Source organism: Aulonocara stuartgranti (assembly GCF_965226115.1).
Source record: "Aulonocara stuartgranti genome assembly, chromosome: 22".
Classification (NCBI taxonomy): Eukaryota; Metazoa; Chordata; class Actinopteri; order Cichliformes; family Cichlidae; genus Aulonocara; species Aulonocara stuartgranti.
Window position 1 is genome coordinate 38,330,625 of NC_138957.1, and position 13,086 is coordinate 38,343,710.

Sequence of the window (13,086 nt, forward strand, 5' to 3'; positions counted from 1 at the left end):
ATTATTATTACATTATGGTAAGATGTACTACCAATGTACATGGTAGTACAACAGGAGTTGTACTACCATGGTGAGGGTCCTGTACAGCCCAAGAGAGAGCTGCAGCATCTTCCCTTTCTGCTTCTTGGCGAAGAAGAAAAGGCCTTTCACAGATTCTGAAACGGTGAAATACTGCATGCTGGCCGTGGTGGATGCGGTGAAAAGTGATGAATAAATTAAAGTAAGTGTGACATCTGCTATTAAAAACGTACCCCTGTAGGACAGTTCAAATATTCGTAGAGTTGAAGTTCTGGCGTCAGACGAGTTTGAAATGCTGTTAAATGACCTGAAGAAAACTGATGTAATGTCTATAGCAGGAGATCACAGACAGAACTGATAATGCACAGTTGTGCGTATATGTCCGTTTTTTGGATGGGAAATTGCTCGGTTTACTACCGTTAGAGGGACACACAGCTGGCGAAATAATGTTTGAGAAGATTTCAGCTCTTTTTGAGGAAAATGGTCTGGATATGAAGCGTGTCTGTATACTTGTGACCGATGGGGCTCCATCCATGGCAGGAAAAGTGAGTGGTCAGCGAAATATTTATTTTAATTTGAAAGGGAATTATCAAAATGTTTTTTTGTTATTATTATTATTATTATTTCAAATGTGCAAAAAAATTTTTAGTTATGGCCCCCCTTTTTTAAATGGACCTTTTGGTGTGCATTTGTGAGGTCATCAGATTTACAGGGGAAAAGGAATAAAAAAAAATACTTTTTCAGTACAGTTGTGTGGGTTTGAAATTGATCATGAGCTGTTGCTTACTGGCTTCAAAAAAAATATCTGGCCCAGATAAATTCCTTGGTTTGAAAATCTGGCCCAACTAACTTCGTAGTTGAATAGCCATGTTCTATGGTGTGGCCTCTGGACCCAGTGGAGGTGGTGAGTGACAGGAGAATGGTGGCTAAGCTGTCATCCCTGTTGGACAACATCTCCCACCCCATGCAGGAGACTGTGACAGCACTGAGCAGCTCCTTCAGTGGGAGACTGCGGCACCCACGGTGTGGGACGGAGAGATTTCACAGGTCTTTCCTCCCCACTGCTGTCAGACTCCACAATAAAGACTTTTGCAGCTGATCAAACACACTAACCCACACATGTGCAATAAGACTGCTATATGTGCAATTCTTATGCAATTCTTCTTCTGACGAAGTTGTATTTTTGTATTTTCCTACTCAGTTGTATATAGTATTTGTATTTCTATTTTATTCTATTGTATATATTATTCTATTCTATTTTATTCTATTGTATATATTATTTTATTTTATTCTATTGTATTTTATTGCATTCCAGTGTTTTCTAATTTCTGCTACATAACTTTGCACTTTTGCTGTAACAAAACAAATTTCCCACCTGTGGGACTAATAAAGGTCATCTTATCTTATTTTATAATATATTTACCCTTTGTTGTTTGTTTCTGTTTATCTAAAAGGCAGCATTTCACTCAACTTTGCAACTTAGACATGTGTACACATCTATGTCACTGTCAACATTCATTATCTCTGTTTTATGTATGTTTTGTAACAAAAAATTATTTCCCCCAGGTATTCTGATTCTGATTTATGTGGTTATATTGTTACTGTAATCACTCCTTCTGGCAATTCGTTGTATCCATTGAATTTATGCAGCTCTAGTTGCCATTTTTCTATATGTACTTGAAATAATAAACAAATTCTAATAAAACAAAACAGAACACTTTCACGTCTGGTTGGTTGGATTGGAGGCGGAGTCAACTGGATAGACTCTCCCTGCACAGTTTTCGGTCCACCTCGGCTCGATTCGTGAAGCCTGGGTAATGGAGGCGGGGTTTGTACGAAAACAGTCAAAGGTGAGCGCACCGCCCGCCCATGTTACCGTGGTCCACAGATGTAACGCACTCTGTGGAATAAGGTGAGGGAGCGAAGGTGAGACCGGACGTGACGTATACCGAGTAGAAGTTGCTCTGTCAGGAGGGTACGACGCGAGTTGAAGCTGTGAAAACGTCACATTTTGTTTGTAACGTTTTATTTTCTTCATGTTTCTGATTGGCCGAACCCGACAGCGCGTGCCCGCGGTCTGAGAGGTGAGTGCGCCGCTGTGGCTGTGAATGCTGCCCCGCTCAGAGACCAAAAAGGACATAAAGTTAAAAAAGTCTTATCGCGTTTGGCTGTCAGTGCCAGCTAGCTCATGCTAAGCTAACGCGGTGTGTAACATCTGTACGGTTCGTGTTGAAGCGGCTTCCCGCTCCGCTCGGAGTTCCGCTTGTTTGGTTTCTCTGCGTTTCTTCCCAGGCCCTCACGAGCTGCTGCGCGTGAACATTAATGACAATTTTACGACAGAAAAAGTTCACAGCTAGCCAGTTGGCTAACAGGCAGCGTAGGCTGCTGAAGCTTAGCGGATGTGGACGGACGGTGGGCGGGACCTATGAACCTGGCGGAGAGGAATGTAAACAGGTAGCACGCGCGTTCATCTGCCAGCGTCAGCGTTCTCCGCGAATCCGCGCCGGACCCGGTAAGCTGACCGGTTTTCGGGAGGAGGGCACGGGCCCGGATGTCGGGGTTAACCGGAAGAGCAGGGTTAACCGGCCGCTCCGCAAGACCGGGGTCAGCTGAGGCTGCCACCCGTGTGTGTGCGAGCGTAAGTCACCGCTGAACCCTTCTCACCTAATTGAGGAGCGTCATGGGAAACAACTTTCCTTCACGTCGATCTTGGGAGTGAAGCAGCCGCCCCCCCAGTACAGGTCACCTGTAAGGCTCGGAGCTCAGGTGTACAGCAGCGGTCCAGGTGTCGGTCTGCGTTCTCAGCCACACCCCTGCTTCTCTCACGGTCACAGCTGTACCCCACAGCTTGGGGGGAGCTGCTTCCGTTCAAACAGCTGAGGGTGGATGTGCAGTGTTGACCGTCAAGTGGAGAGTGTGCAGATGTTTATCAGAGTTTACACCTGTGAGGCACACACAATGTTTCTGTGATGTCACAGATCTGAGAAATTAGTGGATGGAGGTGACGCTGCACCGTCACTCGGAATCCATCTTTAAATCAGCCTCATGGCTGCACACAGCTCTGAGCTAACTCCACAACTCAGACACACAGACAGAGACACACACACACACACACGTGTGTTTGCTGACTTCTTCTTCTGTGTTTCCTCAGGTGTGACTGATGTCAGAGGGCCGTGCTGCGTCTCTTCTCTGCTCAGATTTTCTGCAGCCATGGTTGCTCTCAGGTAGACCGGTGTGTCTGTTTTCCAACACCCTTGGCAGGCGGCGGGCAGGTGATCGTTCTCTCGTGACGATCTCCTGGCGGCCATGTTGGAGCGCCTCCTGCTGTCTTAAAGCCACCCGATGCTGAGGTCTAGTTTCTCTCGTGACCACGTCCGTCTAAGTCATCTCTCTCCACGTGTTGTCATACGGAGTCGTGCCTGTGAAGCCGTCAGCTGATCATGGAGGAGTCCAGGGAGCAGCCTTCCGCCATCGCTGACCTGGAGATGAAATGCGATTCAGAGGAGCCCACTGTCAGCTCACAGACTTTCTCCAAAGAATGCACCTTAAGCGTGACACCAGCGCACCTCAGAACTGACATCCCCAACACAAGTGGCGGCGCCGCTGACAGCCCTGCGCTCGCCAAGGTCCCGATGGAGGAGGAGGAAGAGGCCACACCCACGCCGCCAGAATCATCGCCAAGTCCATCATCTGAAAACATGACTCTAACAATCGCCACCACCACAGAGGAACCCACAGAGGCTGGGGCAGGACCAGGTAGAGGAGGAGACATGGGTGAAGGGCGGGGCCTAAGATGCCCAGAGGATCCCTCATGGTGCTTCTATTGTCCGCAGGTCTGGACGTGGAGGAAAGCTCCTCGGTGGTGACAGCGGGTGGCTCAGACGACCAGCTGGAGTCCACGGACTCGGCATCATTCTCCATCCCCAGCTTGGAGCTATCGGATGGGGTCGTGACAACAGGAAACTCCCTGGACGTGGATGACGGCCTGTCGTCGTCGTACTCGGCGCTGGGTGCGGAGGGCTGCTCGCCATCCACCGAAGTCCCGAGTCTGCAGGACGAGGCGGCGCTGGAAGCTGCCGGTGAGGCGTCCATGTTACTGAAACTGTGCTCAGCCTGGTGCCTGACTGCACTTCTTCTCTGGGTTTATTTTGCGATGACACCTTAGTACTCCAAATAAATGTAACTTTGTTTAGCTGAGTGTGACTGCATTTCTCCCCCTCCCCACAGGGGGTGCTGCTGCTCCTCCTACTGCGGCACCGGAGCCTGGGCCCTCCATGCCAGCGTATTACCTGGTGAAGTGGATCACCTGGAAGGAGAAGAAGACACCCATCATCACCCAGAGTGAGAACGGACCCTGCCCCCTGCTGGCCATCATGAACACGCTGTTCCTGCGCTGGAAGGTGAGAATCACCATCATTTAAAGGGCGGAGCGGCAGGTGGATGTTCATCTCCACCCAGCTGCAGCACACAAATCTAAAGACAACAAGTTGCACTACGCAGGTACGCAAACATCTGCCTGAGAACCTTCAGGAAGTCAGGGCAGGTGTTTCCTGTCTGCGTCGTCATGGTAACATAAGAACCTGGAGGTGCATGTTACGTGTTCCAGCTGTTTGGAAGGGCAGGGCTCAGAGCTCCCAGGTTCCAGTCGGTCTGAGCTCGTTGTTGTCATGCTCAGACTTGCGCCGAAGACCGGGAAAGGTTCAAGTCAGATTTCTAGCAGCTGAAAGGTGGCTTTGGTTCCCAGGGAAGCTGGCCTCGTTAGAAGGCATGGGAGAACCCTTTCCTAGTAGTTCAGGTCCTTGAAATTGTTTTTACTGCACAAAAGGACACGAACGCGATGCTAAAGTTCAAGCACAAGTTCAGCTCTGTGCCCACATCTGCACAGAGAGCATGCTAACGTTAAGCTAGTCAGACAATATGCTAACGCTAAGCCAGCCAAGAACAAGAGTGATGCTAAAGCTCAGTGTATGCAGACCAGAGCCTAGCAGCTAGCGCCTGAACTTCAACAGGTAACAAGCTGTCACATCATCCTGGTGCAACATCTGCGAGGAGCTCGTCCTGGTACTGTGACAGCAGGCGTGGGACGTAATAAGAATTTAGCAATTCTGATTCCATTATCAATAGAATCTATACTTATTGATCAGATTCGTTATCGAGTCTCAACAAACAAACATGTGGCCCACAGCATGAAATTAGTCTGCATGAAGGTCTTAGATGTGCTGCTTAGTGATGACGGTCACCCTCAAAGCGGAGAATCGATAACGAATCTGATCAGTAAGTATAGATTCTACCGATAATGGATAGTTCCCATGCGCGCTGTCACAGTACCAGGATGAGCTCCTCGAAGATGTTGGACTGGGCTGTTGTGACAGGTCGCCCCGAAGACGGCGGTGGCAGCATTAAATCACAAAGCCTTTGACTTTTCGTTGAAGGGTGTGTCTGCGGCACTGCAGTGCATGAAGCTCTTATAAGTGTTCTCCCAGACTTCCCGTGCTTGGTGGGATCTACACCTGGACGCATCTAGAATAGTCAATAACACTCACAGCGACCCCTAGTGGCAACAGGAAGTTAACTGTTAGAACCATGTGGTGTACGTGAATCCGGTGCTGTGGGTTCACCTGTGCTTCGCCTGTGGGGGCCGCTGGCCTCAGGTGGTTGAGCAGCTAATGAGACACTTTGGATGAACCGTTATGTAGACCGTGGTTTCAGATGTTCCTCTGAGAACCAATCAGAGCACTCTAAAATGATGTAACTGTGCAGACGTCTGTGTCGTCGTAAACAGCTTTGATCTTTTTTAGTGAGGGACAGAAGAGGAGACACCGGCGCTCACGCTTGATAAAGTTTATAAATGAACTGACGTGTGTGTGTGTGTGTGTGTGTGTGTGTGTGTGTGTGTGTGTGTGTGTGTGTGTGTGTGTGTGTGTGTGTGTGTGTGTGTGTGTGTGTGTGTGTGTGTGTGTGTGTGTGTGTGTGTGTGTGTGTGTGTGTGTGTGTGTGTGTCGCGCCGCAGGCCAAGCTTCCTGCTCAGACTGAGGTGGTCACCACAGAGGACCTGATGGCTCACCTGGGTAAGAGCGACTGTGGGTAATGTATCAAACGTATCGATGATGAAATTAAACGTGCCGGGTAGCACGAGCAGGAGGCTGGGCGCTCGCTCGTAAACGTGGAGGGTCCACGTTAAGTAGACGATGAGTTCGCTCCTGGCACAGCTGTCGAGAATGATACTGTCCGCGGAGGTCACATGGTACACGGTCTGCAACACGTCGGGTTAAACCAGGATTCTCACCTGTGAGTGTTTGAGCTGGTCAGGTCGTGGCGGGCTGTCCTACTGACGATGTTCCTGTGTGTGCGTTGTTCAGGAGAGTGTGTGCTGTCCGTCACTCCTAGACAGAAGGCCGACGGCATGGAGCTCAACTTCCAGCAGGTACCAAGGAAGCACACGGACATGCTGGTTCCCATACACGCTTTCAATTAGCACGCCGTTTTGGGGAGGACACCATAACGTGGGCGTGTGTGTTTGCAGAACATGAGCGACGCCATGGCGGTCCTCCCGAAGCTGTCTACGGGGCTGGACGTCAATGTGCGTTTCACTGGCGTCACGGACTTTGAATACACGCCCGAGTGCATCGTGTTCGACCTGCTGGACATCCCGCTGTACCACGGCTGGCTGGTCGACCCTCAGGTGAGTGTGTGTGAGCGTAAACGCAGGACTGTCCAGGTCCTTAACAAGGTTTTAACAATGCAAGGTCAGCGGTTTGACCCCCAACTCTTCCAGTCTGCTTGTTGAAGTACTCTTGAGCAAGGGATCAAACCCCGGAGTTTCTCCCGAACCTGTGTGAGCTCTGGATAAAATGCTCTGAATGATGAAGCAGGTGATTGGCTCGTTCAGCCAATCCCCATGGGTACCGTCAGCTGATTGGCTGATAGAGCTGCAGATGAAGCAAGAAAATTAATAAAATGTTCTGACATTAAATTATCAACACAATAGACAGAAAGATATCAGGATGTTTAGAAAACAGAATATTTATAGAATGAAAGAAAATATGAACAAATGAAGGAAAGTATTAATAAACATGAATATTAATAAACTGTCTGGAAAAAGTGTTACGGCCTCAGCTGGGCCTCCTGGAGTTGCCTGTGTGGGCGTGTCCTAGCATCTTCATGCCTTCGGTGACAGCTGACTGCTTCTATTAGTAACTGAACTAAAAGAGACGGACGAGCCGCTATCAACATTTAAAGAAGCAGAACAAAACTCAAGCGTTGGTCAGTAAACTGAAAAGTCAAAAAAGGATTGGTGACCAAACACAGTCCTCTCCACCAAGCAGGAGCAAACAATCACAAAACACAGCTCACTACCTGCAACCACTAACATGGCTCTCTGGCACCAGAGCTCACCTGAAATACTTTTAATTGCTGAAAGGAGTGAGCTGTTCAAAAGGTGGCAGCTGAGGCAGGAGAGACGGTAGGACACGCCCACACAGGCAACGCTTGGGCCGTAACAAAAGTCAAGTGTTGGTCGGTGCCAGACTTACTAGTTGTTTAACCTAGTTGTTAAAATGTTAATTGATTCCTGATGCTGGTAAAATATCATCTTAAATGTTATGCAGCTATCTGCCACCGGACGGCGCATCGTTGATGACACACCTGTTAATCTCATCTCTTTGTTAGAATAAGATCGTAGTTACAAACAGCGGTTCTCCGTCAGGAGGACGGGCTCTGTCTTAGGAGAGAGTTCAGTCGTTATGAGGGGTTCAGAGCAGAGCCACTAGTCCTCCACATCACAAGGAGGCAGCTAAGGCTGTCGCCTCCTGGGCACGGTGTTCCTGCCAGGCATGTCGTACCGGGAAGAGGCCCGGGCTTGGAGATTACATCTCGGCTGGCCTGGGAACGTCTCACGTGTCCCCGGATAAGCTGGGGGTGGCGTGGAGAGGGAGGGCCCTGCTTCCCTGCTGCTGCCCCCACGACCCAACTTAAGATGAGCGGGAAAAAAACGGATGTGTAATTTATTGTTTTCTTATTTTTAGATTTGAACTAGGGCTGGGCAATATGGCCTAAAATTCATATCGCGATATAATTTGAAGCACGTGCGGTAACGATATATATCACGATATATTCTTTTCTTCTGTATAACGTATTTTACACACTATAAGGACTTAAAATCCTTTCATTTTCTCAAAAATCGAGAGTGTGCCTTATGTATGAATTCTGGTTGTGCTTACTGACCTCAAACCGATTAAATCTGTTAAAATGTTTTAGTACAACTTTGGTAAGCCGCACTGCTTGATGGCTTGTCAGAGCATTACGGCAGTGGCGTTTGCAGGGTTACTGAAGTTGGGCTAGCTGGTATATAATGTTGTGCTACGTGATTGCTAGCGACACAGCTATGTTAGCATAACATTAGCACAGTGAAGCTGCAGGATGAACGCTAACTTTTTTTCCACTTGACAAAAGTTAACGTGAGAGATTCTGGTGGTCAGGGACAAATGCAATCGCATAGCAGGATGCTGTACACGGGCCAAACTTCAGTCAGGAGAACAACTGAGATCATTCATCCACAATACCAGGTTAGTTATTAATATACTGCAACAACATGGGAACAGAGCAGCTGTGAGAGAATTCAACATTTATGAATCAATGTTACGGAAGTGCAGTTTTTGGCTTTCCCCACATTTCAACAGTGCTTAATCTCTTTGCTGTGACTGTCGCCCGCCATAATTTGCAGATGATAATGGTTGTAGCCGCTGCGATGCTTTCGACCAAAACGGGCGCAGCTTGATGACATCATCAACATGCGCTATCGCGGTAGAACGGTATAGTCAAAATCTCTATCGTAGGCCAAATTTATATCGTTTATATCACCCACCCCTAGTTTGAACTGAAGTGGCTGTCAAGCGTGCGTCATTCATATTGCACGACACACTTTTAGTTTAGCGGACGTTAATCTGTCATATTTGAGTAACACATGAACATCTTTTGTAGTAACATGTTTTCATATCATAGTTAACATCGGTTTAAGTGTTTCTCTCCTTCATTGTCTGTCTGGAGTGTGACGTGTAATGTTGATGATGCTGCACAGTGAAGTGGCATGATTGCAGGTTTTTAATGTCCATGTGGGATTTTTATTTTTTGTGACATGGCGCGATCAGTCAGACTCTCTGTGGCCGCCCACAGGACAGAATGATGTAAAATTCCTGATTGTGTGTTCAGAGTCCAGAGATGGTGGCTGCTGTGGGCAAACTGAGCTACAACCAACTGGTGGAGAAAATCATTGACTACAAACACTCTGCAGAAAGCAGCCGAGTCAGTGAAGGTAACGTGTTTGTGCACAGTACCCAATATGTACACGATGGCCCGAACATAATAATTGTGCACGTCTGTGCCGGGCAGGCCTGGTGGCGGAGCAGTTTCTGGAGTCAACGGCGACTCAGCTGTCGTATCACGGCCTGTGTGAGCTCAACGCGACGGCCAGAGAGGGCGAGATCTCAGTGTTCTTCAGGAACAACCACTTCAGTACCATGATCAAACACAAGGTGGGGCTGTACACACTGCAGTACCATGACCAGACACAAGGTGGGGCTGGTAATGCACTTGTCTCCTCTCTCAGGGGCACCTGTACCTGCTAGTGACAGATCAAGGCTTCCTGCAGGAGGAGTCTGTGGTCTGGGAGTCGCTTCATAATGTCGAGGGTGATGGAAACTTCTGCGACTCCGATTTCCGGCTGTGTCATCCTCCTCAGAGAGCTCCACCCACCCCCCACCTGCCACCCAGCGCCCAGGAGCAGCAGCGGCAAATTGACCAGGTGAGCTCACCAGGTAATATCATTGCCACCGAGCACTTTGGCCCGTTAGCACGTCTCTGATGGGTGTTGTTGTGGGTGTCAGGACTACCTTGTGGCAGTGTCCCTGCAGCAGCAGCAGGGCGGGGCCCCGGGGCCCCTCAGTGACCTGGAGTTGGCCCGGCAGCTCCAGCAGGAGGAATATCAGCAACAGCAGCAACTCCAGCAACAGGGTTCAGTGCAGCAGGTAAGCTCACCTGGAGACAAGCCGGCAGACTGTGGGCAGCACTTGTAGGCCACTGCTATCACACCTTAATCCAAAATCAGGTCTCAAACAGGACACACTGAATCATTGGTGTGGAACCGGAACCTTAAAGGGGGCATGAAACTCTGCACGTGAAGGCTTGTTTACATCACAGAGCCCAGCTCGTCGCTCTGGTAACCACCTGTCACCTGACTCAGGCTCTCCTCCACAGTCCTCATTTATAAAGTGTTGTACAAACACAGCTAACAGCCACTTCCTGCTGCAGACACAGACAGTAAAGTGACCGTAGATCCTGGTTTAACATGAACTGACTGCTGCAGCGCTACAGTGATCCCCTCACACTGATGGTCAGCTTCACTGTCCTTTCCTCTGAGGTATCGATCCTGTCACTTGTTAGCTCAGTCTGTTAGCCAACCACGTGATGTCACGCTGCGTACTGACAGGAGAGGGCGCTGTTTTTAAAACTTTCAGCACTTATTTGTTAAACCCGGCTGAGTTACATCAGTGTCTGAGAGCAGGTGTCAGTGAGCCTTCATGCACATAGTTTCATGTCCACTTTAAAACACCTGAGTTAGCGTTCAGAAGACGAGTGTGAATTATTAGAATAAGTAGTTCTGACTGCCACGTAAATGTCACCATGAAAAGATTTTTTTTTATTGATCTCAATGTGACAATAATAACCGTGACATGAGGTGATTACACTGTGTTATTGTTACGGTGTTCCAGGTCAGAGGTCAGGGGGCACAGCAATCCAGGAGAAGAGACAAGGACTCAGACTGCGTCCTTCTGTAGACTCTTCAGCAGCGCCGCCATCATTGTCGTCTGTCACGCCGTCGGACTCCTGTGTGTCTGCGGCGGGCGGGTGAGGGGTCACGTTCGATGCCAAACCTCCCAGCTTCCCCTTTGTTTCACAGGTCAAAGGTCTTTAGGACGCGCTCTTTGCCAATGTCTTTATTAACCATTAATAAATATCGGACAGCGATGAAGTGATCAGACGGAGCTGTGGCTGAAACAATGACCTATGACTCTGCAGCTGTGTTATTTCGCAGCTCCTACTCCTCTGTGGGCTTCCTGAAGTTGACCAATCAGTAAAGTCTTAAAGGGGAGGAGCTAAAACGGTCAGAAACAAAATGTTTTAGCTCCTCCCCCTTTAACCCAGTGCTTGCTAACCCCGCCTCCTCCTGTGGCTGCGGTTAAAATTCCTGAAACGAATGGAAACATGATTCCTGCCTCTTTCAAACTCGGACAAATTTAACTTCGTACAAACCAAACGACTGAAAGCTGCTGGCTCTGTGTAAGGATATGCCCTCTGTGACATCACAAAGATCCCAGACTAGGACAAAACAAAATGTTAAGAATGGATGTTTCCTCCAAATTATTGAAAGTAAGTGTAATTAAAGATAAACACCTGAGCGCTGTTGTGCTGTGTGTATTACTGTACGCTGTAGCTGACGAGCACCTTCAGGCAACTGTTGTTGTAATTTGGCGCCGTGAAAGTTAAACCATGACATCGTGTTCCCACGACGAGGACGGAAAAATTAGGGTTTGTCTGTTTGGCCTGACTGAAGGAGCCGATGGTGATGTGACACGGCAGGCCATTATTAACCTCGAATGTGACGGCTCCGTAGCGCTGCTTTAGCTAAAAACGGGTCTTTCACTGGTGTTTCCTGGGACCAGTTTGACCAGAACCTCCCAAATATTCAGTCTGAAGTTGTGAAAGAAAAATAAGATCCTGTGATTCTCCGACTGGTTCTTTGTTTCCCTGCAGATTAAAACGAGGTCGTCACGGTTGTGACATTTGACCAAATTATGACATCAAAGTTTGGATTAAACACGTAAAAAAAGACATTTTAATATCACTGAGTTTTTGTTTTTCTGTAAACATTAACCACGACTGATTTCATCACCAATAAATTTGGCTTAAAGGAACAAATGTAAACGCGCGTTGAGTTTCATGTCCCACAGATTCATGATTGAGTCACTGGTTTATTTTGTCCTCTTCACTTGCAGTGACTCAGTTTTTAAACTTGAACTAAAGTCTTGATATAAAACTTTTACCTGTAAATGATTTTGTGGCCGTCATTCACAGTGAGTGGACAGACCAGCCGTGACGTCGTGGCTGTTTTCTATATTTTCTCTTAAATCTGCTGTGGAAACAAACCTAAAACTCAGGACGTTTGAGGTGAAAACCTGCGAACTGTTCGTCTCTGAGTTCAGACTTGGTGCAGTTTCTTCTTCAGATCAAACAAAGAATTAAGAACCTGTTTAACGCCACAACAGCGTTCCCGTCATGCCTGTCAGGGTTTTAGGCACGGACGGCAAAAAGATGGACGTACCTACTCTGACGCCACCTGCTGGTTAGTGAGATCGTCACTGCAGAACAGCAGTTCACGTAACCTCTTTGAAACCAGGCGGGTCCACATTTCGCAGATTTGTTCGTGTGTCATTAATCACCCATGCAGAGCTTACTCACCTCTATAGGGCCTGAAGTCTTTGCAGCTACAGCTATCGCCATCTGGTGGCCTTCAGATAGAACGCAGGCACTTTCTCTCTGGCTTATTTTTTTTCATACCTGGACGTCACCTCCATGTTTTTATCGTCTGTGGTATTTTATTTATTAGTTTAGTTTTCTTTGGTGTGACTGTTGGCCCGCCGCTCTGTTCAGGCTTTGTTTAATCTGCCGTCCTGTCAGATCGTCAATAAAAACTCTGAATTTGACTTCAGTTTCATGGATTTGTTCACAAACATTAACATGCGGATTTTGTTCTTGTTATTCTGGATCACCACAGACAATTTCAAACATTTGAACACCATCGCCTTTACAACTAATTAGTTGGCAAACTTTTTTAAATTTAGTTTATAGGAAACAAAGAATGCAGACCAACATTGTTATGTACGCCTGTGATCATAGAAAAATCCGAATTGTGACTTTTTTTTATTTTTGTTATTTTCTTACTTTAAAGAGAAGAGTCTTTCAGATCAGAGGCGTCCAACTCCAGGCCTCGAGGGCCGGTGTCCTGCAGGGTTT

General features: G+C 47.8%; 1 protein-coding gene across 6 annotated transcripts; it reads left to right on the forward strand.

The window, feature by feature from the left end:
• Positions 1-1,787: 1,787 nt before the first annotated feature.
• On the forward strand, positions 1,788-12,776 carry mindy1 (MINDY lysine 48 deubiquitinase 1). 6 transcript variants are annotated; one of them, XM_082522749.1, is made up of 12 exons: positions 1,788-1,868; positions 3,170-3,774; positions 3,852-4,097; positions 4,246-4,418; positions 6,029-6,086; positions 6,378-6,442; positions 6,542-6,700; positions 9,226-9,328; positions 9,406-9,548; positions 9,623-9,817; positions 9,900-10,040; positions 10,785-12,776. In XM_082522749.1, exons 2-12 carry the CDS (start codon positions 3,459-3,461, stop codon positions 10,848-10,850), a joined length of 1,665 nt encoding a protein of 554 aa, XP_082378875.1. In that variant the 5' UTR covers positions 1,788-1,868; positions 3,170-3,458; the 3' UTR covers positions 10,851-12,776. The 6 variants fall into 6 exon arrangements, with proteins under 6 accessions (XP_082378875.1, XP_082378873.1, XP_082378874.1 ...); XM_082522747.1 differs by having other exon boundaries at positions 1,829-1,930; XM_082522748.1 differs by having other exon boundaries at positions 1,862-1,944.
• The last annotated feature ends 310 nt before the right edge of the window (positions 12,777-13,086 follow it).